The sequence below is a fragment of the Leptodactylus fuscus genome, chromosome 1, assembly GCF_031893055.1.
Source record: "Leptodactylus fuscus isolate aLepFus1 chromosome 1, aLepFus1.hap2, whole genome shotgun sequence".
Taxonomy (NCBI): domain Eukaryota; kingdom Metazoa; phylum Chordata; class Amphibia; order Anura; family Leptodactylidae; genus Leptodactylus; species Leptodactylus fuscus.
Window position 1 is genome coordinate 195474142 of NC_134265.1, and position 25155 is coordinate 195499296.

The window sequence follows — 25155 nt, forward strand, 5'->3', positions numbered from 1 at the left end:
TGCTAGTCAGGCTAAATTAAACCCAGTTTGTCTGATAAGCTGTCTAAAAAGTCATTTGAAATAACTACATTGCACTTGAAACAGAAGACGGCTCAAGTAACCCACAAGTGAAAATTAGTCATCTGCTTCAGGCAAGAATAAGATAATTACATGAAAGGCCCAAAATGGTTTTGGACAGCAATACCTGTATCTCCTACTTACTAAACTGCAGTACACCGTTTAGTTATTGAATATTCTTGTTATTGAATATTCTTGCAAGAAAATCTAAAATAAGCATGAATATTCACATACTTTCAGACTACTTAGTCTCGTTTAATAGAGCATGTGATTCAGGACCAAAATGTAACGCACTTTAATAAAAAAAAATATTGCTGTTTTTGGATTGAAAAGCTTCTCAAGATCCTGCTACTATGTACCACTGTATTTGTACTGTATCTACTTCTGACTGCTTGTGCAATTACAGATGGAATATTATTCCCAGACTGCAAGCAGCTTTACTGACTGTGCTCATAGATTGTACTTTTCCTGTGTCAGGGATCTCTTTGGCCGTTTCATGCCTGCATGTATTTGCCCTATATTTGTACAGTTACTATTGGCAGAATTACATGTAAACAAACCAATAGGGGAGGGGGAAAGACTGCTCCTTATTGTACATGTTCTCTGCCTTTAAGACAAATGTAACATGCACTACAGCCATAATGTAATTTTTAGTATTAAAAATTGTATGAAGGCATAAACAGCCAAAGAACAGACTACCAGTAAATTAAAACTCAAGCATTTTCCCATAAAAATAAGAATTTTCCCACAATAATAAGTTATGGTGTAGCAAACAGTATATTGGCCACCTGCTGGACCTCCACATGAAGAGAGAATGACCATACAGTTTTGCTTTCAACCATTGCTGTTATGTCAACTGCAACACAGCCTAATACCACAATTCAAGTGTCATTGTGCTTTTCCCCCCTCCTCTAGTTATACCCTTGCCTAAGGTTGGACCTCTACAGTCATTAGGTAACAACATATCATAGTGCTAAGCCATAACTTAATATGGAGGGAAAACTCTTTAGTGTATTGTGGCGGCCAACAAATGAATATATCACTATGCTGACAGAAGCAAAACTGTATATGCAAGTTTAGCTTCCCTAGTTCCATTTCTAATCACAAAAAAAACATTTAAAAATAATGACTACATAAATGATTCTTTCTAGACATGTCCTAGACTATATAAGTATTCTGTCCAGCACCATGAACCAAATAACTCATACAAAGAACATATTGATTAGGAAAACAACCTTTTTCTTTTTTTTTTCCTAAGTTTTCTTAAAATTTTAAAAAACAAAACAACTAAAGTAGTTGAAAAATAAAATTCAAACTTTTAGGGTTAGTTCACACAGTTTTTTGGTGCCGATTTTGACGCCGATTCCGCCTCAAAATTGGATTCAGTGTCAAAATCAGTGCCAAAAAACTCCATGTGCACTGACCCTTAAGGTACTTTTATGTATTTGTAGGTGGAGAAATATTACTGGAGGTTTTTTTTAGGCTTGATTGGTTAATTACATACTATGACACATGGGAAGGAAGTGAAGATTATTAAGAAAGGAAATAAAAATTATTATTAAGTTGCTACAACAAAGATCCCAATAAGGGTAAATTAAATATATCTTCAACTGCAATATGTCAGCATCACAAGGGAAAGTCCAAGTATAGTCTTTGTAAAAAGGGCTCCAGTAAGCTGTCTTCAATAAATGCTTAAAGTGGCAGGTTTTTTTTTATTCTTAGCCTTTTTTTTGAACAATAAACTTAGAGGTAGAGAAGATTTAGGCCGAGCTATATATATATATATATACTAAAAATCAAGTAAATGCCTAGGATTTTCATTGAAACTGTTAACTGCGAGTGTGTATTAGAGCGCCACTTGCAAGTGCTAGAGGCATATTTAGTGTTTTTATCAAAAACAACCAGCCTTATATGAAAGTCAGCCTATATGAAATATTCCCAGGGAGACTGTAAAATTATTTCTTTTCTTCATTGGTTTTGGAAGTGCCTTGGTAATCTGTAGAAGAAGCTCATACAGAGCAAGAGTAGTAAGCTGTCCCTATGTAGTGTAGAAGTTTCAACTTCAACTTAAGATCCAACTAAGTACCAGTCGCTGCTACTGACCAGATGAGTAGGGCCAATTAAAACTGCTTCCAGAAAGAAGCATGTCCCGAATAAGTGTCTCTATGGGAGTTTTGCCAACAAGCCTCATAAAAAACAACTGGGAAATGAGAGATGCAGGTACGGCTCTGAGGGCAGGCAAACGCAGAAGAAGTCTTCCAAAACGCTGAGGCTGAGAAGGGTACTGAGCACGGACATACTCTGTTAGAGCCACTTGGGCTTTTTCTTGTAAGCTCTCCACATGAGCTGGATCAGTAAGACCACAGGCATCTGAAGTGAAAGAAAAAATAATAATTTGATATGGAAAATTTAAAACTGTAAAGGTAAAGATGAAAAAGAAATTAAGAACTACATCTAAATTAGGCAACACCCCACCCCCCCCCCTCAAACAACAACAAGAGAAGTATTCAAAGGATAAATGTCTATATTAACAGGAGCTACATTACCAGAAGTGAAGAGAGCAATGGCTTTCAGACAGGCATATTCAGCAGAGTCCACTTGGAGCCGATTTAACTTTTCCACCTGGTCCTGAAACACACGTATCTGGTCCATAAAGGACACCACCCTGTCAGCAGACATAGGGGAAGCATGGAATCCAGCAGCAGCCAGCAATGGTGCCATGTGTAGTGGAAGGGCTGACTGTGCTGCATTTAGCACAAACAGTTCACTCCAACTCAATCTCAGCAGGGAAACTTGGTCTGCCATGGCAAGCTCTGGAAAGTAGGGGATATTTCGGGACCATTCCACTGTGCTGAAAAGCAACCTGGCTGCTAGTTCACAGATGTTGTCAATGCCCATAACACTACCCTGCTGAGCATACTGTGAACCATAACGTGATGCTGGGTAAGGCTCTGCTCGAAGAAGCTGAGAGATGAGTTCAGAAACTGGTTGTCCATTAAAGTATTCCGCACCACCAGGTGCTGTAGTAGGGCTTGCACTGGAGTGAGCAGGAGGAATCCGCCCCCGTTGGACAGCTAGAAGGAAAAATATAAGAAATATTTGAGAAATTCAAATCAAATAATAAAAACAAACAAACAATCTTACTTTTCATTTTCTTGTTTTATTTCAGGTCAGGTCAAGATCCCCCTAAAATTAGGCTGTGGTTTACCTGGTTAAGGCTACATCATCCCACTGCTCCGTGTTCCAAAATTACACCCATTCATGATGGCCAATAGCCACAAAATTTGGAAGGTAATGTGTCAGCTTTACCTGCAAAATCTTGTGGTCATATCATAGCACAAAGAAAAAACAGAACACCCCTTTTAATCACTTTGCAACACAGTGCAGCCTTTTTACATCCTAACAGCATTAGGACTAAAAAAAAAAAGGTGTTTGAAAATCCCCCCACCAATCCAGTGCAGGAAACAAGCATCTGCAGAAACCACAGCATCTAAAAGCTTCTAGAAGGAGGAGCCTAACAGACTTCCTGTTCGTTCTGCACTGCAGAATACACTGCACTGCATAATTCAAGTCTCCTAGTGGAGTTAAAAATAAATAAATAAATGGGGTCCATGTGGTTTCCGCACGAAAAATACGAAGAGGGGAACGGAATCCCCAAACGCACATGTGAACTGAGCCTTATTTGTTAAAATATAAATATAATATATAAACCAAAAAAAAAAAAACATAATAGACATATTGGGGCACTTTGATGAAGTTAGTGACAACAGTTAGCACCTTAATTCTGAAGCAGGGGAAAGAATAAAGATATGCAGGACTTCAGAGAAAGGAGAAAAAAATTGGCCCCATAAAAAACCTCAAAAACAAACAAACAAAAAAACCTGCACAATATCTTATGCATCCCTGTACATGAAAATATAAAAAAAGTTATGGGTCAGAATATGGAGATTCCAAGAATTTGTTTTTTTTTTTTTGTAACGTTTTGGATTTTTTTTTTTTTTTTTTTTTAAAAAGGGGTTAAAATGTAAATAGAACTATATACAAATTTGGTATCATTGGAATCATACCAACAATAGAATACAGGTGACATGTCATTCTGGCTGCAGAGTGAATGCGGTTAAAATCAAAGTCTATAAAGTCTAGGTTCACACTCTCTCAGTCTCCGCCAGGGGACTCAGTTCCCTTTTCTGCTTTAAAAATGCGAAGAGAAAAGTCCTGCAAGCAGCACTTCTCTCTCTGCATTTTCCGCCCTTTTTGGGTGGACCCCATTATAGTCTATGTGGAGCCGCGGGATTCTGAGGGCAAATGCTTTTTTAAGCCAATTAGGGTTTTAATTCCTGAACGGAGCCTAGCATCAGAAAGTTATCCAAAAGTTTAGTTACGCTTTAAATCTGCTCACCGCTTCAAAAGGTAAGCTGTATGTCAATTCGCATGTATTAGCCTTTTACTTTCTTTGGAGGGGGGTCTGTGTGCTATATAAAAATAAAAGCATATAAGGAGGATGGATTTTAAAGAAGTGCCAAACTGATAAATGGCACAACAACAAATGAGATACGTAATTTACAATTTTGTATTTGGCAACAGGGCAAACCATAAGGTAAAATATGCCAAGGAGGTGTAACAGTGGTCTCGTTACAAGAATTGAATGAAAACGGGCTCTCTTACAATAATTGCATTACTTATAGGGTAAAACAGCCTTTGCGCACGGCTCTAGCAGCAAGGAACCCTGGTTTGCATCTGTCTAGTTTTCAAACCTGATCTAAATGAACGCGCCCATATCCCCATTAATGTTATGCCACACATCAATGACACCAAACACAAGCAGAACTTTTGCATTGTGAGAGGATTATTACCAATGAATAAGACTGGCAGAAGGATTTTGATGGACATAAGAGGATTATAGGTCTCTGAGCAAGTTAAAATTACATTTGTTTAAACAAGTTATATGCAAGGAAAGTACCTAAATGTTTAGATTATACAATACTTCATTGATGTTTATATGCAAATATTATAAAAACAAAACAAAACACTGACTGGAAAAATATTGTATACATTGTATAGATTTCTGTTGGATAAAGTTTAGCAAAAACATAGTATGATAAAAGTCTAAAATGCATTTTATGCATATATAAAACCAGTACCAGCCTGGCCTCTATTTATTACAACTTCATTAAAGGGATCCTATCATTTAAACACATTTTTTTTCTGGTTGACACATAGGAATAGCCTTAAGAAAGGCTATTCTTCACCTACCTTTAGATGTCTTCTCCGAGCCACTGTTCGCTTGAAATTCCGGTTTTTGCTGTCATGCAAATGAGTTCTCCTGCAGCAATGGGGGCGGGCCCCAGTGCTCAAACAGCACTGGGGGCTTCCCCAATGCTGCAAGAGAACTCTCCAGCGCCGCTTCCATCTTCTTCAGGAACGGGGTCTTGACACGTCCTCTTGCGGGCGTTGGCTTCAAACTGTCACATCACATGGTGGTGGTGGTGGTGGGGGGGGGAGAATTAATCAAGCCTCTTGTGTCTATATTCTTTTAATTATACCCCTTTATTTTAAGTTTCATGCTGAAGATAAAAAATAAAACTTAACATTTATTATAAATAACAATTAAAAAAAAACACCCCAGAACTGTGTGAGAAAAGTGGTGCTCTTGTGAGAAAACAAAAATAGTCAATGGACTACATACGACGTATGTATATATATATATATATATATATATATATATATATATATATATCAGAAAGGACCCACATAAATACTGTGGAGTAAAAACACCCTCGAGGAAGCCTCACAGATGTAAAATTTGTTAGAGCCTCATAATGGTGGAATCAGGACAAAAAAATAAATTGCATATAAACTATCCAAAGGGCTTGGGTTGCTGATGTACAACAACTAAACTAAACAAGTAAATTTAGATAAATCATCAGTGCCCAATAGAGGGTGCCTGATATAAGGTGAACATGAACACTCAAAAATGAGTGTGTCACCAAAACCAAATTCAAAATAGAAAAGGGGGAGACCCTAAGGGGACATTACTAAAGCATAAAAAATGGCCCAACATGTTTCCCCCGCCTAAAGGTTCATTAGGGTACAGTGATGCAGAGTGTACTGCTCTGATTTATAATAAATGTTATGTTATGTTTTTTCTGTCCTAGTCTTGCCTAGTATATGATAGGGTCCTTTCCTGATCTGTTCCGATCTATCCCGAACGCAGTGATTCTTTTATACTAGGCCTATTGCCAGTGATAGTGTGCATTGTTCACCTGCAGTAACAATTTACAATGCATTCATGACTTGGCCATTTTTTCTTCAAAAAAAGAGCAAAGAGAAGGGGGCAACTGCACTCCAGTATATGGGCATAATAATAAAAAAAAAAAAAAAAAAAAAAAAAAGCAGTGGAACCCGAATTTCCATGAGGATAATTTTGTGCACAATTTATCACACAATTGTGTCTTTGAAAGCAAATTACGTACACAGAATCAGAAGGCGCATGGTAAAAAAACCAACTTTTTTTTATTCATTTTTTTTTTTTAACAAATTATGAATGACCATCCAATGTCTACTCTATATTTAGACTCTCAAACACAATCAGCTGATTCCTGCACTTCATACCCATCAGATGATATAGCCTAGATAGTGGTCAGCCATACACTCTCCATGCAAGGAAATGTTACCCATTCATTTGATGGATAGAGGCACAATGCTATAATTGAATGCACTAGATCCTCAATAGTAGGAGGAGCTGTTTACTGTTAGAGGGGGGGAAGGGAGACCTAGTTATAGTTACCATTTTGGGCTTGCTACCTGGTTTTAACGTGGGGCGGTTTCTGTCCTGGGGGCTCTGTAAGTAGCCTACTGACTGTCTCTTACCTTGTACTAGAACCTCCTTAGATTTGAGAACATACACAAACAGCAGGACTTAGTCAGCATGAAGATGTTGCAAGATGATTAATAACCATCATGGCTCCTCGCAGTGATGCTAATAAGGCTGAGCGTACAAAGGAAAGATACCGCTAGGTCTTCCTCTGTGCACTACTCATGAAGGGAGTGGAAGCCCACTGGTGGATTCACTTAGTCCCCCATGAGCTAGCCTGTTCTTATGTGATAGAAGTTTAACAGAAAAAACAAAGATCTGGATCAGAGCAGACCTTGTGGGGTATAACGTGGTTAGCAGCTACCAGAGATGGTGCAGAGAAAGACAACAGATATATAAATGAATAGAGTGGCACCCAAGGGTCATTGTGTGTGAGGATTTGTGGATAAGCCTATATGGTCAGAGAAAAACAGCTAATCGAGAACACACTGTTGCTAAATTTAATACGGATTATGATAGAAAGGTGTCAAGGCTTGCAATGTATGACGCTGCATAGACACAGATTGGTCAGAGTGCCGAGGCTTATCCCTGTCCACCACTGAAAGTACAGACAATCGGCAATAAGCATCAGAAATAGACTTCAGAGCTATTGGAAAAGTTAGCCTTGTCTAATCCATCACATTTGCTTTTACATCATGTGGACACTTACAAGAAAGGTTGGTTCTGCTGCCAACACCTTGTTGCCAGATATCACAAGACACCTTCAGAGGTTTTGTGCAGTCCAAGTGTTGACTGGACAGAACTGTTTGCTGGCATAAGAAAAACCTACACATTATTAGGCAAGTATTTTGAGGCAACACAGACACAGGATGTACATGGTTAGCTAACCCTTTATACTAAGTCTCATAGACTTGCTGCAACTACAGGGTGGGCCATAAGTATGGATATACCCGGGTGGGCCACAAGTATGGATACACCCAGGTGAAATGGAAGAGGTTGCTGATATCAACTGTTTGTGGCATATTAGTACATAGGAAGGGGGAAATATTTGAGGCCGGGTGACACCCATGGCGGATATCTGTTTTTCTTGTGCAATTCTCCACGTGTTTGATGTGTCACATGACCCCCTTTCCATTGAAAAAGTAAAGTTGAATTCAAAATAGTGGCTTTGAAGATGGCTGCCATGGGAGTCGCCCGGCCTAAAATGTTTACCTTCTGCCATGTACTAATATGCCAAAAATGGTATATATACAAACATTTCGGTCCAAATTAAAGACCTTACACTCCTCTACTTGGACTCCACATTCCATTTACTCTGGCTTCCTATTCTACCTACTACCGACACACTGAAGAAGGCCTTTAATTTGGACCGAAACGTTTGTATATTTTGTCGGAATAAAGTTACAATTTGGAAGAATACTACCTTAGTGCCGGAAATTTCGTTCATCGTTCATGATGGCCGTGAGAAGCCTTTTCCGGACACCAGTTGAAACTACCGAGTGACGGCTCATTATTTACCAGTATATCAGTAACTTAGGGTCACTTGACTCAAACGAGGTTTTCCCTTTGTAAAACCGTGCCTCTGTTGCCAAGATATCACCTTTTTTGTCAATATGCAAATCAGCTCAGTAGAGCAATGAAGGTGTTGCTTCTTAGAGCTAGCTCACACAGGGCCAAAGGGGCGGATTTTGACAGCAGAATCCACGTCATAATCTGCCCCTTTACAATGGTGGTCTATGGAGACCACTAGTGTTCTTTTTTCCACTATCGGCAACTGCCGATAGCAGAAAAAAAGAAGCAAGCTGCCCTTTCTTCAGGCGGATTCCGCGGCTCGCTTTGCCGCAGCTTCCGCCTGGCAGCCGCAACCTCCGGCGTTGGCCCATTCATTTGAGCCGACTCTGGGGTGGGGGAAGCCGCGACATCGTGGCAGGCAGGTTTTTTCCCATATTTTGACTTGGCTCCCCAAGTCAAAATATGGTCAAAACCCGCCCCACGCCCCCCCGTGTGAACGAGCCCTTAGCCATCTGGAGCAATGTCAACACCCTTGTAGCTCCAAAGATCTAATTTGCATATTAACAAAAAAATGTGACATCTCAGTAACAGAAGCAGTGAGAAATAACTGTGATACAGGTGACTATAACCTGTCTACCTATAAATTAAATTTTAATTCCTCTGGGTAAATGAGACCAGGGTTTACAAAGATTAATTGGTGATAAAACATCAATCCAACTCTTGTATGAGTCACAGAGCGACTATAATGTTGCTACATCAATTCATTTTTAAGAGTAGCATTTTACATAGTCCAGTCACAGCAGTTTCCTGCAGGAAAGGTGAATTGGGAAAAAAAAAAAATCTATAAAAAAATAACTTTACTACTTTATTACATTAACTTTAAACAAATCTCTTCAGAAGCCTCACTGCTACATTTTCCATGCCTTATTTCATGCCATAAGATTACTAACATTTGCAAAACATCTCCAAAGCTGTACTATTACAAGTAGTTCAGACAATATATACATTTTGTTACTGGATGTTTTCTAACAAAGAACAATAACATGCTCTTTATATATACTTTCACATGGAAGGCAACAGCCATTATAAGAGCAGCTGCGGCCTTCACCCCCTCTAATCTACTGTTGTCTGAGATGACCTTCCACCTCCTCCTCTCTGGGCAGATGCAAACAACTCCCATTCCTTCCCATGGTTACAGAAGTAGTCCTTTCCCACCATATTATGTGAAGTATAAAAGCTAACAGTCTCCATACAGTTATGGAGCTCACCCCTGAATAGGTACAATGAGTCCTACTCAATAGAGCTTCAGGCCTCTTCCATAAACACATACACAGAGCGGAGGCTTTTTTTTTCCATTCTATGTAGAGTTGAGCAGCACTGAGCCCTCCCCTCTGCACAAACACACACACACACACACACACACACAGGCTGTGCTCATTTCACCCCTCCTCTCTGTACACAAACAGAACTGACCCCTTCCATGCTCCTCTGAGCTGATAAAAGCAGCCCTGACCTCTTTCTCTCCCTGCACAGATGCACAGTATCAGCCTCTAGCAATTGTGCACAGTATAGAGTGAGAACCATCATGCTGCCTGCAGAAACATACAGTGACACCCTCAGCACCTCCTCTGAGTAGAAACGTGTCTTCACCCCATCTTCTACATATATACAACTCCTAAAACTAGCTGTATGTTTGATCATTCAGTTGTTCTATTTGCATTACCTAAAGGCAATTGTATAACACAGATCTCTAATATACACATACACACTATTGTGTATAAAGATATATATGAATTAAATATTCAACGGCATATATATCTTGTATATACAAATGTATCACATGTACCCCAATTACCCTTGTATCTATGGCCCTTGCGTATTAACATTACTGTAATATGGCAAACCACTGTCCACAACATGCAAATATATTACAAAATGAGATTACAAAAAAATACATTCTTGGCTTACTAGCGATAATATTTGTGGCCTGTGTTTTCAGAAAAATGTATCATGTTATCTACACACATACAAGCAGCAGGGCAGTGTCTCCCCCCAGCTTTGCACTTGGTTCACTCCATGTTTGCTGAGCCCTGTGAGGAATGTGCTGAAGTGAGGAAGTGGCAGCGGAATGAGGGAGGTGAGGGGGAAAGAAAGAGCTTTTATTTACTTTCTGATGCCTGAATGGGCGCTTAGCATTCACTCAAGCAGGGAAAGGGCATAGAGCTTTCAGCTCATCAAAAGAAGGGCACAGTGAAAGAAACAGAGGGGACAGAGACTTAAGTTAATGAGGGCAAACTGATGAGCAGCAAGGAAAGGAAGCTGAACTGATAGAAGATATAGGGAGCGGCGCAGGGCAACTATGGAAGAAGGGCTATAACACAATCCAGATGGGAATGGAGACAATGACTAGGAAAACCGGGCTAGTTTACATAACGTCAAGGCATTGCCACTGAAGTTATATCTCTGTATATGCTTATAGTGGTGGGCAGCACGGTGGCTCGGTGGCTAACAATCTAGCCTTGCAGTGCTGGAGATTGTGAGCCCTATATGGGACAGTGACTAACAATATCTGTAGAGTGCTGCAGAATGTGATGGCGCTATATAAACAAACAAAATAAATAAATATAATGGCATACATTGCCCTATGCTGCAAGTTTTTATTATGGGATACCTTTGGGTTACATAATGTAGCCACCCAAAACATAAATAAAATACGTTGGCATACATAAGACCTTACAGATGCAATTAAAATGATCATCATGTAATGAACTTCTTAACCCTCAAAACTCCACAAGTACAGTGTTCTTCCCTACTTCACTATGTGGGGAACACATTGACAAGACCAAATGTGATTTAACACGCCTCAAACTTGTACTCACTTTTGTAAACTTAGTCTAGCACTTGCACCATTGTCACTGGCTCCATAGATAGAGCGGACAGAAACTTAGCAGGATTAAAAAAAAAACAAAAAAAAAAAAACACACCTCTCATTGAAGTCAGGTAGTTTGTTTTATGTCCCTGACTGCTGATATTAAAAATGTAATTCCTAAAATGAATTAGAGCTAAAATCCTTCTAAATTCCTTACGGTAAAAAAAAAATGTCCCCAGTAGTACTGCTTCTTTTACCTCCTATATCATTGAAACAAGTAGAGTCTTGACTTTATAGTAAAGCATATGCAAGTTACATCACGTAATGTGTACAAATAGTGAATTAGGAACTGTACAGTACAGTACAGTATAATGGGGCATCAGTAACCTTGAGTGAAAGCTGCAAATACAATACCTTCTTTCCTCATGCCCACACGGAAGCATTTCTTTAGTCGGCAGTACTGACATTGGTTGCGGTGATGTTGGTCTATTTGACAGTCTCGATTTGACCTAGAGACATACATAAAAGAAAGGTAAATAGTGTGTAGGAAACAATGTCTGAGGACAACCTATGCTTTCCCCCTCACTAATAAAAAAAAATCTCTTAACCACCAATGTAGATCCTATACAAACCAGTCATAAGAGGAAATCTAGCCACACGCATGTAAAGCATGCAGATTTCTCACAGCTGTTGGGTGATAAATAAATTACTGTGTGGCTTATTAAAATTTCATAGGTAACGCTTGCATAGAAATCTTCCCATTTCACATTGGGTCATATATTTCCAGCACACAAACATAGGAGCTCACCCACACAAGCCCTCTCTATTCTAGAGAATTCAATCTTTAACCAGTTGTGGAAATGTTATTCCTAGTGCTTGTTGGAGCATGTACAATAACATACTGAAGCCCAGTTCAGACAGACATAACATACATTTCAGATGAAAAGGACCATTCATCGTTGGTCCCCCACCTTATATTATGTGGATATTTTTATTAAAAACAACAACAAATAAGCGTTTGCAAGTCTTTTGTTACATAATGAGGGACATATTTACATAGGACGATGATTGAGAAAAATGCTTGTACAAATGATTCTTCCAGCAATCATCACCCCTCCCAGTATTAGGACCATAGTAGATTGTCAGATGTAAAATACAATACAGAATGTTATTATTTAATTATAGTAACATTGGTGCAAGGAACTAGTTCCAGCCTCTTCATAAATCTGTTAGATGTCTATGGATCAGAATGGAGATCTACGTTAATTGCCGATGAGTTATAATAAGTATGTTCAGCCAAGGAGTCTTTCTCCGCTGCACCCATGAGCAACAGAATGAGGGTTGTGGCTCACATTGGGTGCACGACAGGGCTTTATGCCACAATATCATCAATGAAAAACTGGTGTATAGGGATTCATAAATCTCTTTCATTCATTGTATAATAAAATGTTGGAGCTTTCGGGGGGCGATTTACTGTATCATCTTCGGCCCATTAAATTTAACTCTTGCCAAAAAAGTTGCTCGAGTTATGACTAAACCTATACCCACAAACTTCAGTTCTGGAGCAAAGGATCTCCTGTGGTCTGTCAGAATCATTAAGAGTATAGGAAATAGATGTAGCTTCTGAAGCAACAGTGCATAAGGATACATTTACATATTTAGGTTTTTGCACACAGTTTTAAATGCCAAAACCAGGAGTAGATTGAAATGAAAGATTGTGAGCCCTATATGGAACAATAGCTGACAACGTCTGCAATGCACTGTGAAATACGCTGGTACTTGTATAGCACATACAAGAGAAACAAATAAGATTGGTACCATCTGTCCTGTATAGTTTCTCTCTCTTTATGATCCATACCTGATTTGGCTTCAAAACCCACATGCAAAAACTTGAACACAGATAAAGCCATACTGGACCTGAAACACATCCTTCAGGATTTATTAACCCAATTAAAAGTACATCAAAGCCTCATTCACATGTCCGCACCCACAGACATCACCGCACCATGCTCATTTGCAGATGGTTTGCTGTCCATGGTTGATCTGCTTTTCATGTCTGTGACAAGCGAATCAACTTTGTTTGAGTTTCTATATTTTCTATGTCTCTGGGTGCATAAAAAGCATGGAAATTGAATAAACGCATTGAAATGAGTAGGAATGTATGGCGTCCAAAAAAAAATGCCCAGGGGGTCACACGTTGTAACTTGGCAGAGGATCGGCTGCCGTCTGAATCACTAGCAGCTATCTTGCTGCAAACTACAGTAGCAGTAAAGTATGGTAAGTATAAAAATCCTAGCTGCAGCAGTTACACCCAAGGTGAAAACCTGACTGCTTTTGTTGCAGCTGCATATAAATATCCTAATCCCTACTGTGTTGTTCTCAACCAGTTATATCTTTGGAAATCATACAGGTAGAAATGTAACTTTAGGGTCATATGAAAGATAAGACTCTTCTTTCATAGGACTCCAGAAGCAAGTGTCCATTTCATAATGCCTGACAGTTGAAGTGACCGTTTCCCAAGCTTATTTCCCCTGCTTTACACACACAAAACTGTAGACTGTGCACAGCGAGAAGCAGGGTACAGCTTTCAATTCAGAAGCAAGGGAAAGAATAAAGGAACGCAAGATTTCATAGAAAGTACGGTACGTAAAACTGCAAAGAAAACATTGGCAGAACCACAAGCTTTTTTACTATGTGATTTTAATGCATATGCAATATGATCTGTTCTTTGGGAACAAAACAGTAGGTAACATCTATTACTAAGCCCAAACAACGTCGGACAGCATCAGGACTGACCGCACAATATTGAAAACAGTTTGGCAGTAATAGTCATTTTTAAGTAATATGGAGTGAAAAAAAAATACACAAGAACATGATGCTCAACAAACACTTGTTTGCACTATTATGAGCTAAAAAATTATCATCGTGATCATAAAGGTGGGTGGAGGAGGTTTACTATTGAAAACTAGCATAGCAGTGGCACATCTTAGACTCCTGTCATATCTAGATCCAGTGGGGAATGCCTTAATAAATTGCCCCCAAGCTGTTCCTCATTCTAATGTGGTCCTAAATCTAAGTATACATATCTATAAATTTTCCTTGATATACAATGCAAAGACACTGTAAATATCCAACTAGATATTAACTAGATACAAATATAGAAACCATGCATTGTGGCCTGTGCTCAGTGGCAGAACTATAGCCATAGCAGCTGCTTTGGGACCCCGCAAAGTTAGGGGCCGTTCAGCCCCCTGCTGCTAATAGGCCAATACCTGCTGATTACTCTAACAGGCAACGGTCGTTGTTTACTTAGCCAATCCCTGCTCCAATTCCCCATCAACTCTCTAGGGGGCCCCATGCAACTAGAATGGAGTCGTTTAAATCAGGTGTGTCACGGATCCAGTAGGTGGTGCTGCCTCGACTCCGGGAATATTAGGGTCCATTCACACGGAGTAAACGCACGCTCATTTTGGCAGAATACACGCGTAAAGAATACACATGTAAAAATAAGACTCCCATTGACTTCAATGACATTTTTACACGTGTAAAAAAAAAAAAAAAAAAGCATAAAAAAATGTGTTGCGTTTTCTGGCGCGTTTTTTTCACGCGTAAAAGATGTCATTGAAGTCAATGGGAGTCTTATTTTTACACATGTATTCTTTACATGTGTATTCTGCCAAAATGAGCATGCGTTTACTCTGTGTGAATGGACTCTTAGTTGTGTAGTCTGGCAGGCTCCACTTGTCACATCTAACATAAATGGAGCCTTGGCAATTTTGAGTGTTGCTTTGTTGAAGTAGGTGCTAACTATGCCTCTCCTATATACAACCCTAACCCGCCTGGTTTGACATGGATACAGCTAGTGGTGCCTACTAAAAGTCCCAGGAGACAGTGTCACCTACTGGATCCATAGCATGCCAAGCAGCACCTGATTTTATCACTCCATTCTAGCATCTACCCCAGCTTGACTGACATGTTGATGATGCTGATCAGCATCATGATGTTGGGGACACTATTCAGAATGGTAACTGGGACCTCCTGGAGGCTGAGGGGGAAACAGAGGCGGTCATCAGCAGGAGTGGGGGTTGGTAAGCAGAGCCATGGCACAGAATATTTGTTGAGTGAACCTCACAAAGTTCACCCGATAGTATCATGAGACCAAAGACATCTGAAAAGCAAACTGCTATTATTAAACTCTGCGATCTCTTCAGACATCAGCATAACCCACATGACCAATAAGGCCCAATCACAGGCCTCAAGAGTGTCTGATATTATTCCGGAAGCCCAAAGACCTGCACCAGAGACCCTCCCCTGGGCCTCCAATCATTATATTCTGGGGTCTGAAGAGACCCTTCTGTACAGTGGACCACAAAGCCAAGACCAATTGATCATACAGAAGATAAGAGCATGGCCAATTTTGCCATTTCATTTGAATATTGTTTAAAAAATGCATCCAGTGGCTCATACTGTAAAGTATAGGATATTTAAAAAGAAATCAAATTGATCCATATTTCACAGATATGATAAAAAGGATCAATCATGGACAGCTCACCAGTCAAAAATAAGCAGGGTGCAATGCTGTTTGTGATTTTCATAGGCATCACAAAAGTCTACAAAGTGCAGATGTCTGGATGTGACTTCTTGAGCAGTCAGCGCCATCAACTACACTAAATCTAAGGGCTTCACACGTGGGCAAAGGGGCGGATTTTGACAGCGGATTTTGCTTCAAAATCCGCCCCTTTACAATGGTGGTCTATGAAGACCGCCAGGCTTCTTTTTTCTCCTGCCGCTAGCGGAGAAAAGAAGAAACATGTACTATCTTCAGGCGGAAACCGCGGCGCGCTGGGCCGCGGCTTCCGCCTAGCGGCAGCACCCTCCTGTGTTGGCTCATTCATTTGAGCTGACATAAGAGAGGAAAGCCGCGACCGCGATGGTTGCGGCAGGCGGGTTTTGACCAGAGAGAGACACGGCTCGCCATGTCTCTCTCTGTGTCAAAACCTGCGCGGACTGTAAACGTGTGAACTTACCCTAACTGACCATCTCTGATTAGAAATACGCTAATGCGTTGGATCTATGAGCTGCAATTAAATAAAAAAATATAATTATTAACATTATTCAAATATCTGTATTTTCCATTTTTATTTTTTGTATGGTATGCAAATTCTATAATGACTGGCCTTATATCTAAAGAACAGGTAACTCATTTAAAAACGACTAAGATAATTTAATAATTGTATATTCAGACATTGCTTTTTTTTCTTCACACACTATGGATGTGTAGATTGTTAGCATCAGCTTTGGCTATTCTGTACTCAAGCCTATGATGGGGTTAATCCATCCTTCCACGTGGGTGAAGGTAAACAGAACTGTAGAAGGGAATAAGGGCAAGGCGGGGTTATGTCTTAAATAAACACTGCAAAGGTCAAGAGTAATAATGCAGCTCTTAGATGAGGCCAGGCCTACACAGAGATTGCACAGATAACTAACTGCTGGCTTCAGGAGAAAAAAAAACACACAAAGGGGCATTTTTAAAGAGAAAGGCCACTTTATAGCATACACCATTAACTTACCTATTCACAGCCTACATGTGATGGCTGTTTTGGGTTTTTTTTTGTTTTTTTTTGGAAAAGCTATTTCCAAAGGAAGTCTATTGGGATATTCTCATGTCCGTTTTTTTTTTTTTTTTGCTAGACTGTGTAATCTATTTTTACTTGTTTTCGTGGATCAATGAATATACTCAAGTCTATGGAGGGACCAATGAAATGCCCAATCGATGCAAAATGGCCATGAAAAAAATGTTCCGTTTCATGCATTTTTCACGGTCGATTTACATCAGTCCATGGTCATGTGATGTACACACTGGTGCACGACTTGTTACCAGGCAGATATCTGAATACTGTGCTGTGGCTGTAACAAGCTGTGCACCTATGTGTACATCACACAGACTAAGGTTGCTCCAAATCTCATATCCTTATCTAGGTAAAATGGCTGCCTGCTTTTCAAACTCTTATATACCGCATATATATGAACCCATCTACAGTAGTTTTCTGGCATAGATGGGGGTAAAAAAATTTTTGAAAAAACATCTGCCACGTTCTTCTGCACCACACTTACCACTTTTTCTAAAGGTAGTGGAGCAGGGGAAGAGAGCAAGTTAGGGCAGGAATGCCTTGTCCCCAAAAATTTTGTATAATGCACTCTAGACATCTATTGCGAGTAGTACCAGAAGTCTATTCCAGTTCCTGACTGCACAGATTTCCACCATGAATTAGCAAGAGGCCAAAGCTTTTTAATTCAGACGTGCCTCATGCCAATCTTGAACTTTATTAAGTGTGTCATACAGAAGGTCATTCTTATTACATTCCTCCCGGTTTGCTCCAATCTAAGACATGCCCCCTGCTATCAGATGGACTATTGCTGACGCTGGCAGCAGGGTCTCCATCTTGAGTCTTCCCCTGCAAGTCAACAGGTTCTGTATAACCACTCAAAAGACCGTAAACATTGTCTGTCACAGCGCTGCCTTAAATTCACTGAACGATGGTTCATATTAACGGATCAGCAAAAAAAAAAAAACCTGTCCTATTCTACACGGAAATGTATGAGGGATCTATGAAAATAGGTGCCTCGTGTTTTAAGTTACATTCATGTGAATCTAGGCTAAGTCTGCATAACCCAGTCCCAAGGACCCGTGATTGACACTTTACTGTATCCCTGATAATGTCAGCAATCTGTCAAAAAACAAGGGGTGTGTCTCAGACTACCAAAATCCACTGTGCAGAGTGGTCTCAGAAGCTGGTAACTATTTCAACTAAATAACTAAGGGAACACGGCACTACAGCAGGAACAAAGGAAGAAGAATAAGGAAACTACTAGGTATTTTAATGTCACATTCACCATTTCTGTGAAGCACCAGAGGGGTACATTAAAGGGTGTCTATCACCAGAGTGAAGCCTATTAAACCAGCAACACAAATAGGCTCCATTCAGATCACAATTTTTACATCCGCTTAGAAGATGCAAAAAATGGACAGAAATGGTCATCTGATTACATAGAGATCAAGGTTAAGAAAACAAAAACTGGTCAGTTTGTCCATTTTGTTTGGATACACAAAAACATTGCATACCATACTTTTTTTCTGTCCAACACAGGCGATAGAAACGGATAATTTTTTTTTGTTTTTTTTTTCCACTTTGATCTCTATGTAGACAGATGACCATTTGTTCACATCCATTAAACGGATTGGCTAAACAGATGTAAAAAACGTGATCTCAATGGAGCCATAGATAGGTCAGGCACACCTGAATGGAACACCTTTTCCCCAATGAAAATTCATGCCTCCATTGGGAGAGGTATTCATTTGTTTCACAATATGAAAATAAGCAATCTGGTGCACTAAGGCCAGCTCCGTTGCTCCAAACTATTTTAATACATCCTACATTTTTCACTTTTTGAGTGACAGGGTCAGGGAGTTATGCTGAAATCCCTCCAGGCCTTGTTTCTCTTCATGCTGGTATATTAGAGTAGTGTGGGGTGTAACAGTATGGAGCACATGAGCTGTCCTCATGCTCATTTCCATGCTGTGAAATAAATGAACATCTCGGAAATGGAGAGACACATTTTCATGGTAAACTTGACCTATCTAACTTTGTTGCTGGTCTAATATGCTTCACCCTGATGAGACACAACCTTTAAGTATTAATTTCTCAGTGTTTCCAAGGTTTGCTGTCAGTAAAGGTTGAAGACTTGTCCTAACCTATTGCTACTAACAGGCATAGAGGATTTGTTACACTGCAGCAATGTAAGTAAGAGCAATGCTAAATCCAAGTCCAGGACAGCAGAGATTTGTGCAGCTGCTATTTAGGCCTCAGAGGATTGCAAATGTTGACACATTAAATCAAACTATATATGCATGTATGTAGCATAAGGCCATAGCAAATTTTCAACTGTACTATGTAAACAATGTTTTTTACTGACAAAAATTATGTTGTAAGTTTGGGTCTCTTGACCCCCGGTCAGGTTGGAATTTGTGGCTGTACTATGGTCTGGACAATCTGGACATATTGCAGCCATACGCAGTAGGCCTAAGCCAGCAGTACAGGTAGTGATTATAAACTAAACCCAAAGCGCTATTCACACTAATAAGATGCCTGGCATAACCCTACTGCACTAAAATCTTTGTCTTCTGATGGACCTGTTCACATTTCATATTTTTTTGACTGAACGGTCCAATCAAGTTTATGATAGATCCAGGAAAACAGATGATGTATGCAAGTGTGTGACCAATGGGGTTCCGATCACAGAGACGCCCAAGCAGGCCCTTGTTCTTGTGGTAAATTGGTATCAAACTACTGATAGTACCTTGCAGGGCCATCCTCTACGCTTTCCAATGATGTCTTTCTTATTCTGCATTGTAGCTCCATTTTCATGGAAATCAAAGTTTTATTCTTATATAATGTAGCAGAAAAAGGATTTAGGTGCGCTTCTTCTCTTGCTGGGGCTTTAGGCTACGCGCGTATCACATTGAAAGCAATAGGTAAAAAAGCCTCCCACTGAGTTCAATGGGTAGCGCGCGTAAGACCGAACCCATTGAAGTCAATGGGATTCTGTTTTACTGAGCTCACTCTGGCACGCGTTTACGTGTCAGAATGAGCGGTGCGTTACTCCTTGTGAACGCAGCCTCACTACTCTCTGCCCTAACTGCCCCTAACTACAGACAGAATGAGATAGGTCACTCAAGTAATGGGGAGGAGAGTTCGGTGGCAGTTTCAGCTAATTTGCAAAAGAATAAAACACTGACTTTCATGAAAATGGAGCTGCAATGCAGAATAAGAAAGGTATCTTTGGAAAATGTAGAAGTCAGTTTGATACTGATTTTCCTGCTGACAGACTCCCTTTATGCCTCTGCTGATACCAGGCATGTACAAAATACACAAAAAGTGACAAAACATTTTACTTTTCACTCTACGCCAACAAAAAAAGATGACAATGGTTGTGGTACTTCTATGGTGCACAGTTCTTTTTTGTGCTAAAGATACACCACTTGCCACTTTTTACAAAAGTGGGCAGAGCAGATAGAGGCCACGATGGGCTAGCCTAGGGATCCCTTGGACCTACAAATTTAACTAATTTCAGAAAAGTGACATAAATTATATATGAAATCTACACCAGTTCCTGACTGATCATTTCAAATCTGGTGCACGCAAGTGTTATTAGGGCTCATTCACACATGAACAAAGGGGTGGATTTTGACAGCGGATTTCGCTTCAAAATCCACCCCTTTATAATGGTGGTCTATGCAGACCGCCGGGCTTCTTTTTTCCGCTAGCGGCGGGCTGCTGCTAGCGGAGAAAAGAAGTGACATGTCCTTTCTTCAGACGGAAGCCACGGCGCACTGGACCGCGGCTTCCGCCTAGCGGCAGCACCCTCCTGTTTCGGCTCATTCATTTGAGGAGGGGAAAGCCGCGACCGCGATGGTCGCGGCAGGCGGGTTTTTAACAGAGAGAGACACGGCTCTCTCTGTGTCAAAACCCGCGCAGGAGATGCACATGTGAACTGACCCTTAAAGTGTTTTTCCAGTCCAAAATCGATTTTTCATATAGATGACCTATCCTATACCAGAACCTATACAGATCGGCTGTTGCAGAAGCCTCCAGGTGCTGAAAGATGCGCAGACAGATGGTTTGTGCAGCACCACTCCTATTCCATGTACTATCCCAGAAGCACCACTATGAAAAAAAAATCAGTATGAAAAAAAAAAAATCAATTTGGAGACAGAAAACCCCTTTAAGGTATGTTCACACAGTTTTTTTGCAGGCTGCAAAAATTTGCTTTAGAAATTAGTAAACTATTTTTTGACACTTTTTTTTTTTTTTTTTTACATGATGTGTTTGTTGTTGCAGTTTTGGCCGCAATTTATTTTTCTTGCTCACAGTATTGACCTGGAAACTTCTCTGCAAAAACCAAGTCAAAAACTGCGTCCAAAATCACATTAAAAAAAAAAAAAGAAAAGAAAAAAAAAGCACGTCACATTGTTCCTGCCTCCCATTGACTTCAATGGGTTTTTCAAGGCAGAATCCACCTGAAGATAGATCATATTGCTTTTTTTTTTCCGCTAGCTGAAAAAATATGCTAGAGGAACAAACTGCTACTGACTCCCACTTTTTTCTTCTGGCAAAAAACTCCATATGAACATAGTTTTAGGAGGCTCTCTCCCCACAATAATTTGGGTGCAGTCAGTACCAGTTGGGGTCTTCATTAAGACTGATATATAGAACAGCAGTCTCAACAAATGCCTCCCCCCCCTCCCCGGAGTATAGTTCTGACGCAAACACATTTTTCAGAATCACTTGATAAGAAGTAGAATGAAAATACTCGTGATACAGCAGGAACAGACAATAGACATGTTCAGGATGAATATCTGCCCAGACTATAGTGGGAACATAGTGTAAACAAATGTTCTACTCAAAGCCATGATTTAGGACCTAGCCTTGATGACTAAAGGTGGGATATTAAAGGGATCTTATCATTCAAACTCATTTTTTTTCTCACTAACACGTAGGAATAGCCTTAAAGGGATTCTGCAACTAAATTGCTTTTTTTGTGCATTAGACGTCGGAATAGCCTTTAGAAAGGCTATTCGTCTCTTACCTTTAGACGTGGTCTCCGCGGCGCCGTTCCTTAGAAATACGGGTTTTAACCGATATGCAAATGAGTTCTCTTGCAGCAATGGGGGCGGCCCCAGCGCTCAAACGGCGATGGGGACGTCCCCACTGCTGCTAGAGACCTCTCTCCAGCGACTCCTCCATCTTCAACAGCAACCGCGTCTTCTTCCGACTGGGGTCACACTCCGCTTTTGCGCGCATGCGCAGTACGCTCCTGTAGTTCTCTGTAGTACTACAGGAACGTACTGCGTACTGAACAGAGTGTGACCCCAGCCGGAAGACGACACGGTTGCTGTTGAAGATGGATGAGTCGCTGGAGAGAGGTCTCTAGCAGCAGTGGGGACGCCCCCATCGCCGTTTGGGCACTGGGGCCCGCCCCCATTGCTGCGAGAGAACCCATATGCATACCGGTTAAAACCGGTATTTCTAATGAACAGCGTCGTGTGGACCACGTCTAAAGGTAAAAGACGAATAGCCTTTCTAAAGGCTATTCCGACGTGGTAATTAGAAAAAAATGTTGTTTTAGTGGTAGAATCCCTTTAAGAAAGGCTATTCTTCTCCCACCTTTCGATGTCTACTCCGCGCCGCCATTCTCTTAAAATCCCAGTTTTTGTCGGTATGCAAATGAGTTCTCTTGCAGCACTGGGGGCGTTCCCAATGCTGCGAGTGAACTCTCTCCAGTGCTGCCTCCATTTTCTTCAGCAACAGCCACTTCACGCGTCTTCTTCTGGCATGCGCAAGTTGGCTCTGCCAGTGGGCCCTGGGCAGAGTCGACATCACATGCAGGTGGCAATTTTTTTGTGGCCGCCTACGCGAGCAGGCGCAGTGCGCTCTGTACTCCATAGAACTACAGGAGTGTAGTACTCATGCTTGCGTAAGCGGCCACAAAAAAATGGTCGCCCACATGTGAAGTCGTCTCTGCCTGCAGCCCACTGGCAAAGCAGACTTGCACATGCGTGGAATTTTGACCCCCCACGCCTCGGAAGAAGATGCGTGAAGAGGCCGTTGCTGTAGAAGATGGAGGCGGCGCTGGAGAGAGTTCTCTCGCAGCATTGGGGATGCCCCCCAGTGCTGCTTGAGCGCTGGGTCCCGCCCCCAGTGCTGCGAAAGAACTCATTTGCATACCAACAAAAAACAGGATTTCAAGCGAACGGCCGCGCGGAGAAGACATCGAAAGGTAGGAGAAGAATAGCCTTTCTTAAGGCTATTGCGATATGTTAGTGAGAAAAAAAATGAGTTTGAATGATAGGATCCCTTTAAACTATTACAGCATTTTATAGGGTATTCTACATTGAGCACACAGAAATGCATTTTTCTATATTATGTAAATACCCAGTAATGGCATTGGTAATGTCACCTCAGAGGTGACTATGATATACTTTTGGTGATTCTGATACAGCCAATAAATTTAATACCATCTGAATCAATAAATCTACATTGATACAGAAGTGTTTTGCAAAAAATCTTAACTTTAAATATGTTACATCTGTGGAGATAATATCCACTGGATACATTTTATTTAGGTACAGTCATACAGATACCAGTCTGGTCTCTCACCTGCATGGGACATATTCAGTAGAGGTAATGATGTACTAGACTGATGTGAAGGTAGGGGATAATACATTTAGGAAACACACAGCGGGAAAGGTGTAATAACGTATCATCTTCTGTAATGCCTCCGGTCATTTTTGAAAGTGTCATATGCTAATACTTTTAGCCTTGATCTAGTCAATTCACCTGAGACACAGTTTCATATGCTGTAGCGTAATGTACAATGAATATATATACCGTACACTGGAAGGATTATAGTTATTAGTAGATTAATGGCAATATGGTCCTTTACTTTACCCATTACATCTGTTATAGAGACACTAGAATATTCAAAACCATGCTACATTGTCACTTCTTGTCATTTTTCTGGATACACACATTCAACAGAGATACTCACCTGCACGTGTAGCTAAGATTTCTGCGGATACTTCTTTTAAAAAAGCTCTTGCATCCCTCACAGGTGAAGACGCCATAATGCTTGCCACTAGACTTGTCACCACACACCACACAATCCACCTGGATACCAGGTCGCTCCTCATCGCCCTGCTCTGGGTCACTCATACCTCCAGGTGGTGAGGCCTCATCCTCCTCTGAGTTTCTGGGGTACCCTTTCCCCATCCCATTAGTGTCTCCATTGGGGTCTCCCCAGCCCCCAGACACCATGGCCATAACAGCACCAAAATCAACAGAAGTTGTGAAAGGAGCAGAAGACAAATCCAGGCAATCTTAGTCAGCACTAGGCATCATGCCACATGTACTGAATGCCAGTCTGACAGGAGGACAGAGGGGAACAGCCTGCTACTGGGAGAGTGAGGCTAGAGGTCAGCTTGATGGTTGGCTGCACTTTATGCCCTTCTTGCTTGGACTGCCTAGGTTACAGAAACAAGACAGACCGGTTGTGTGGGACTTAACAGGATGGAATGAAATCCAGCTGCCCTGAGGGATGTGCAGCGCTATGACAGAGCTGTGCAGCACAACACTGCTATGGCGAGTCGGGAGAGTGGAGGGCACGCGTTTACGGTCCGTGTGGGGAAGTTTTGCGGTGCTCGGCAATGTGAGTGAGTGTGCCCGGCACAGCTGCCTAGCCTATAGAGTGCCTTAGGTGCAGCAGCTATGAGGGTGGGAGCTGTGTACCCCGGATGTGCCGGACTCTGCGCTCTACCACAGTGTGCTTGGGTACAGTGTGAGTTGAGCGCTGCGGCTAGTGGACGGGATCGCTGTAGTGTAGGCAGAGCCGTGCGCGCCCCCTTTAAGATAGCAAATGTCTCTGAGTAAAGACGGACGGCTGTGACCCGATTGAGGAGTATGTGAGGCCCCCCCTGCGGGGTGCAGTTACCCGGCGAAGCGCCTCTCCGTACGCCCCATGCCCGGTGCCCGGTCCTGAGTGCGGCCGATAGGAGCGAGGAGGGAGGGGAGCTGGGGCCCCTCCTACCATGTGACAACCGAGAGGAGGGTCCTGGCCAGAGGAGCGATTCGGCATCCGGAGGTGGAGGCGCTCTTGGGTATGTGGAGAAGAAGCAGGAATTACCTCACAGAGCGCTTGTCCAGGTGCTGGTGTGTGCGGCTACCGCGCCTCAGACAAGGTTATGTCACCTCACATGACTCCATAGCTAGACCAGGGTATGGCAGAAATGGACTAAGTAGGTTGCTTATATGTCATCCTTCCCAAGCAATTTCTCAAAGGTTTTCAT

The 25155-nt window shown here is 41.3% G+C and overlaps 1 protein-coding gene across 1 annotated transcript; it reads right to left on the reverse strand.

Moving 5' to 3' along the window:
• Nucleotides 1-1457: 1457 nt before the first annotated feature.
• On the reverse strand, nucleotides 1458-24870 carry NR2F6 (nuclear receptor subfamily 2 group F member 6). The gene is made up of 4 exons (XM_075281576.1): nucleotides 23862-24870; nucleotides 11667-11761; nucleotides 2604-3131; nucleotides 1458-2427 (listed from the first exon to the last, which is right to left on the reverse strand). The coding sequence occupies exons 1-4, from the start codon at nucleotides 24131-24133 to the stop codon at nucleotides 2153-2155; spliced, it is 1170 nt and encodes a 389-aa protein (XP_075137677.1). The 5' UTR covers nucleotides 24134-24870; the 3' UTR covers nucleotides 1458-2152.
• Nucleotides 24871-25155: the final 285 nt, after the last annotated feature.